The sequence below is a fragment of the Papaver somniferum genome, chromosome 1 (assembly GCF_003573695.1).
Source record: "Papaver somniferum cultivar HN1 chromosome 1, ASM357369v1, whole genome shotgun sequence".
Lineage (NCBI taxonomy): Eukaryota > Viridiplantae > Streptophyta > Magnoliopsida > Ranunculales > Papaveraceae > Papaver > Papaver somniferum.
Window position 1 is genome coordinate 182,699,947 of NC_039358.1, and position 6,577 is coordinate 182,706,523.

At 35.7% G+C, this 6,577-nt stretch overlaps 1 protein-coding gene across 2 annotated transcripts; it reads right to left on the bottom strand.

Annotated features, from left to right (window-relative positions):
- Positions 1-1,281: 1,281 nt before the first annotated feature.
- On the bottom strand, positions 1,282-6,235 carry LOC113309466 (metal tolerance protein 4-like). 2 transcript variants are annotated; one of them, XM_026557888.1, is made up of 7 exons: positions 5,961-6,235; positions 3,857-4,029; positions 3,579-3,777; positions 3,184-3,362; positions 2,917-3,067; positions 2,092-2,225; positions 1,282-1,828 (listed from the first exon to the last, which is right to left on the bottom strand). In XM_026557888.1, the coding sequence occupies exons 1-7, from the start codon at positions 6,184-6,186 to the stop codon at positions 1,649-1,651; spliced, it is 1,242 nt and encodes a 413-aa protein (XP_026413673.1). In that variant the 5' UTR covers positions 6,187-6,235; the 3' UTR covers positions 1,282-1,648. The 2 variants fall into 2 exon arrangements, with proteins under 2 accessions (XP_026413673.1, XP_026413682.1); XM_026557897.1 differs by lacking the exon at positions 5,961-6,235 and adding an exon at positions 4,211-4,876.
- Positions 6,236-6,577: the final 342 nt, after the last annotated feature.

Below are 6,577 nucleotides of genomic sequence, written 5' to 3' on the forward strand. Positions count from 1 at the left end.
CTCACATATATTATGTTTACATCTTATGAACCTTCCATATTAAGCAAACTCATTTTCGGTGTCTATTTTTACCTTAAAGTAATATATAAACCGAAAACGTTCATTTTGATTAACCTCCAGATCGGTCCTGCTAGAATAGATCCATGGGATCAGTCATAGTTGAGATCCTTGGGACCGATCCTAGTAAAGCTCATTGTTTAATGGATCGTCCTATAATAAATCTTTTGATTCCTTTGCAACTGCAAAACAAGTTTCACAGGTTTACTTCCTTAAACTCATGTAATTAAATATAGTCTTCGAGGATTGAAATCAACCCGAAAGTTCAACACACTAACGTATCAAATTACCAAATAGTGTTATGTCGAATCTACGAAGTCCAAATAGCTAAACTATACTTCGTAACCTAATATACCAAAATTGTGCAAAACAACTAGTATATGCTTCCTTGACACTTTGATAATGATCAAGTTACTAATACTAGAGATACATAAATATACTTCATAGGTTATGTTTTTAATCTAAACAAGTTGAAGGAAAAATTCCTGGAACTTAACACAATACAAGCTCTTCATGGTCCTCCTCAAGATGAAGACGACGATTAAGAAAACTGCACCAGGATGATAGGTTTTGTAAACCCTCCAGAGACACCACTCGGACGTTAAGATCATCTAGTGGTTCAAAGGCTTGTTGAACCGGCTAGGTGCAGCTACGATGCCCAAAAGTGAGTTAAGTTTAGAATACAGAATGTGTAATCAACCGATATACTATCTTGTGTGGTATTTTGAAATTAATAAAACCATTTAAAAATACTAGTGGAATTTAATGAGATTGATAATCCTCGTTTAAACTTTCATATCTCGATTATAATACCAGTTACGGATATCTAGTTTGCGCAAAACAACACGGGCCACATTACCAATTCAAGGTGAACATCATGTGTCCTACACATGTTCTAAAAAAAGGTCAAGAAACGACATGGATGTCCGTTTTAAAAAGGATCAAAATTGTTAACGGTTAGTCGTTCCACTAAAATGTCATTGATCAAAACTGACAACTGACAACGGTTAGTCGAGCAAAACGGACAACTGTTGCCGGTTTAGATCGAGCAAAACGCAATTGTTGCCCGTTTTTCACTTTTTCAAAACGGACAACCATTGTCCCGTCCGTGATTTCTTCAATGTGTAGATACTGGTTGAGTCTAATTTACGAGACCAGGCTGAAGAATTACAGTAAGCGACAGAAGTTCTATCAGTTTTGGTAAGGTTAACTTCACATTAGGTAGATAAAATTATTCTGCTTCATTAATTAAATTGTTGGTCAAAAGAGGTAGGTTCAAATTACTATCAAGGCCTTCTCTGCAGCAGATAGAATTGAAAACTTCTTTTTATAGTTCAACAGAACATCCTGAAACAAGACTCTCTTGATATGCACTTACACTTTAATTTATACAACAAACTCATCCGTGTAGCATGGCCATTTCTATACCCTCCGCAATGGAGCAGGATGGGATGGATACTTTGTGTTACCGTAGACAGTTGAAATGAACTCAAAGAGCTTTCAATCTACCATCCAACCTAAAAAGTTTCGCGTCTGTAAGTAGTGGCATGGGTTGCACTTAGTGTATAAGCCAGTTTTCAGGGAGACAGAATCAAGCCTGACTATTGGGCAACCTACTAAGAACAGAATGCTCTGGCTTGTGATCACATTCGAAGTCAAGATGCACAAATGCTCGCTCAACTTCTGGCAGTTCCTCGATCTTTATTTGCAAGGATTCACCAATAGCATGGGCTTCTTTCAATGGTAAATCTTCAGGGAGTTCAATGTCGACCTATTTTTAGCAAAACGAAAGAAAATGATATTAAGAACAGACTTTTCATACAAAAACTATAACTATGAAAAATCTTGTGTTATGAGTTCAATTTTATCCCCTGAGCGACAAACATTATTAATTATTAGGGCAAATTTTTCTTAGTCTTGTAAAACCTTAAATCATAAATAAAACTGTTGGTTAGTTCAGACTATTGTTAAATCAGTGCAAACAAATTTGACTCATCATTGCTCAACATCATTTGAAAACCAAACTTTACTGACCTCAACAAAATAAAGAACTCCAAAGGTGTAGGCACGGACTGTATCAACGCGCTTGATTAGAGGATGGTGCCTTATCACAAGGTATGTCAATTTCTGCAAGACCTCTGGGGGTGCTGATTGTCCAACCAGTGACACTGCACAAAACAGGAGCATCGCATATTTTTAACAACCAAAAAACATCATTTGGTTACTGCATTTTCTGTTTTTCGCTTCCAAGTCATATGCTTTTTGTACACTCGAGAGTTCACCTTTTAATAAATATAAATAATTCCGTTCTAATTTCATAAGGATTTTCCCATTATCCTGAAAGTTGTGCTACAAATTATTTTGGTTAACCGGAGTTTGTGCTTTTGTGATATGGTACAGTGAACATAATAGTGAAAGAAATATGTACTACAACAATTCCATTTTAGTGGCGTCCTTTTGTGTTTTGAAATTTGAAAACAAAATTTCAATTGCATCCCAGACTTGAAACATATTCTTCCCTGAAAGGAAGTGACTGCACAAGGCTAGTACTGCTAGAAGTATAGAACTAAAACATAATTTAGTGGCGTCATTATGAGCAGAATCATAAATTTCAGATACACAACTGGCTCTGCCCATTCACAAGGACTCGATTTTATTAGCAAACATCACATGCCACCAATTGTGGTCACCATCATAGGTGTTGCTCAAATGGTTTGTCAGCTTAAACCAAAATTGATTGGTACGGTGTTGGCTCACCAACAAAAAGTTCAGCTTTGTTCACTTTCTTTTTTTCCTACTACTAATAAAATTTAAACTAAAGAGAATTAAGAAAGGCAGAGGATGGTATACAAATTCTACCTGCATTTTCCACTACTGTGCCCGACCAATTGGTGATTGTATAAACGGCTAGGGCAATGGCCCCGACAGGGTCAATCCACCAATAAAATCTATCACCGAGAACAGCAGCAACTAAACCTATCACGTTAGTAACCACATCGAAGTAGTGATCCTGGATAACAAAATCCAGAAAAGAAGTTGATAACGCTCTGGTGGAAAATGATACAACCAAATTTGCATTAAATAACACATAACAAATAATGATTCTTAATTTGAAATGAGAAGAACCTTTGCATATGCACGGACGATTTCGTTTCGAGAACTTCTGCAATAAAACCAGAGAGAGAGTTTTACTGCAGTTGCAGACAGCATAATTGAATACAACCACACCAACTGCGATGAGTCCATTTTCTTTGAAGGTTCGTCCTTGATCAATTGCTCTACAGCCTGAATCAATACTTGAAAACCTGTAATTGGCCATGAAGTTTGTTTAGACTTCCTACATTATAGCAAAATCCGCTATATTCTCAAAGGTTACTCTAATTAGAACAGCACCCATGAATAAAAAAAAGTTGAGAAAATAGAAAACAGATACATGTCATGATAGCAAAATAAGCTTCGAAGATACTAATATGAAAAGCGAAGCGAGAAATGAATAGGAATGAGAAAGCACAGCTACGTACCGAGAGTAGCCATGACAGCTGCGAAGATAATAATTCCTACCGGTTGCACCCGTAACTTTCCGATAGGATACTTGTATATGTTAATATTTTTCATGGATAAATGGGTGAACCAAAGTATCCCACCAGCCATCAGATCAAGTAAAGAGTCAAGGGTTGAAGCTGCTATGGCTAGAGAACCACTCCTTATCGTAGCATAAATCTGAATAATCAACAAGAATTGTAATTCAAGAAATCAGAAAGATGTTATACAATGAATTTGGTTTGTGTGCTCAAGTTACCTTGAAAACCAATAGAATAACGTTAACATAGTTGGAAATACGCATTGCTCTTTCGTTTTGGCGTTCTTCTTCATTTTCTTGATCCTCGTCAATTTCATTGAATCTATCCAGTGAATCAACTTCTTCAAAGGATCTTAAAGTAGCAAATTGTTTTTCATAATATTCTTTTTCTCCTGATAAACACAAAATTGTATCACCAATTGAGTATAACAAGAAAAAACAAATCACAAGCATGTTGAATTCATCTCAATTTATGCATACAAAAAAAAAAAAAAAAAAAAAAAAAAAAAACTTAAACTGAAAAGAATACTACCGCCTCTTTGAAGAGCATTAAGTATCGAAGAAATTAGTTACCTGATAAAAAATCTTTACGTTTGGACAAATCAATATAGGAAGGGTTCTCAGGATCAACACCAGACTTAACTTTGTAAGGCAAGCTGGTGACAAAATCACTTCTAAACTTGTTTACAGAGTTACGCCGACATCGAACCTTACCATCATATGTTGGTTCTTCTTCTTCTTCTTCCACCATTAATGGTGTTATATAATCGGAACCTCCACCACCCTCCATAAAACTTTATCTCTACTTATGGAAATCAAATATAGGATGAGCACCACTAAATTACATGGAAAATGGGTTGGCTATGAGCAAGACAAAACATTTTAGTTTGTCAAACCTTAAATTAGCATGTATTTGAGTCTTTGACTGATGATAAGTTTTTTCACTTTCTAGTAGTGAGTTTGGCCAAAATCTCAGCCAAGCTTTTTTGTTTTTCGTCGTCCTTCCTTCCTCTGCGGATAAGTTTCTCACTTTCTAAGAGTGTCAGTCTCTTGTTTAAATGAAGTTTTTGTTTGTTTTAGATTCAGTTGTCTCTGTCTCTTTACTGCCCATAGACCATCGTTGGAATTGAAATCTCCGAATTGAAGTGACAAAAAAGAAGAAGATGTGTTCCACTTATTTCTTTCTGTTTTAGTGGTAAATAAAGTATGTCACTATCGCGCATCTAGTTTTGTTGTAAATCGAAGTCTTGTTTTCGTGCTCTATAATATAATGCACCAAAGAAAATCTTCCTCAAATACACAAGAAGTACACGATGTGTGGATGTCCCTAAATTAATCGTATACGTAGCTGGGTAGATTAAGTGGATTTAGCAATAGCTATGCTGGTTTGGTATGTCAACATACATTGTACATTTAGCTCTTAATTTCAACCACATACTTGATAAGTAGGGAGAGGAGAAGATCATGAGAGTTTCACCAACTTCCCTAGAAATATCAAACTGTAGTCATCTTCATATTTGGAATCTGATTCTTTGGATTCTGGCTGGCTGGGCATCGGAGTAGAATCTATAACCACTAAAACCGTGTAGAGACAGAGACAAAAGGTCCCTAACAGAATACCAAAAGGCGACCAGACTTTTTTCCATTAAGATTTACTACAAAATATAATTATGGGGCCACACTCTAAACATGTCTGTCACCCTCTGTTTACTTCTTTTTCCCGGCTGTAATAATTTGGTATCTTGTTTTTTTGCACACCCGTGCCGTGTAACTCCTTACATGTACATCATAAACTGAAATCCCGCAGTACATTATAGCGGGTACATACTAAAATTGCTAATTTGCTTTCAGCAGAGTTGGATTAAGCATTTCTGTTTCATTAGGGGTTAATAATTTGTTAATGAAAAAATATTGGTTGTTAAGTAAATCATTAACACCCACCCACCCACGTTCACTTATATTCTTATACAAGCAAGGGTTTCATCGACTTATATTAATATTGTAAGGGTTCAAAGATTTGACTTTAAAGAGAATCTCTATTTGTGTCTGGTAATCCACTAAAGTACACAACTCAATTTTCAAGCTTCTGACTAAAACTCAACTTGTTTACAAGTTAATACTACTGACTTCTTAAAACAACTACTTAATTATATTCAAGTTTATTTTTTCAACGATGAAAAATGCTAGTATGTTTTTTTGTTTTCGTGATGATGATCAAGGAAATGGAATCCCCAAAAAAAGACAATGATGAGGAGCTAAAATTTGTACAGAGAAATTTAGAGTAGAAGAGTAGATTATTAACTGATATATAATAATTCATTACCTTGTATGAGTCCTTTAGTGGAAGTCAGATCAATGCTGAGAGGATCTTCAGGATCAACAACCACTCCACATAAAATTTTGTTTGGCAAATTTCCAAAGAAATCATCTCTTAAAATACTCACAATGATCCTTTCATTTGCGGCATTTGATGATGATACGCCTGCTCCGTTAACCATTAATGGTGTTCTAATATCCATCTCCGACTCAACTCCTCCTCCATCCACCATGGTTGATTATTTCTTGCAGAGAGAGAGACCGTTAGCATAAGACATATACTCAAGCAACTATATACTACTATTATCAGATCATGTGCACACGAAATTCCAAGACATACAACCAACTACATTTATATAGATACAAGATATGACAGCGTTTTTATATGTGCAGATTTTGGAACTTAGCTTAGTTCGAAAACATAATGCATGTGTGGTTAGGCAGAGGAGACCCGAAACTACCACGCGTTTACTATTTCAGTATGGACAATTCGTTCATCGGTTCATAAACGAGTTGTCTTGATATCTTTATACTTCATATGTGCCTCGCTTGATTGGGGTATATCCAGATTTAAATGGACATAGTGCCCTTATTAAGGGGAGATTAAAATTGGGTGAAGTTACA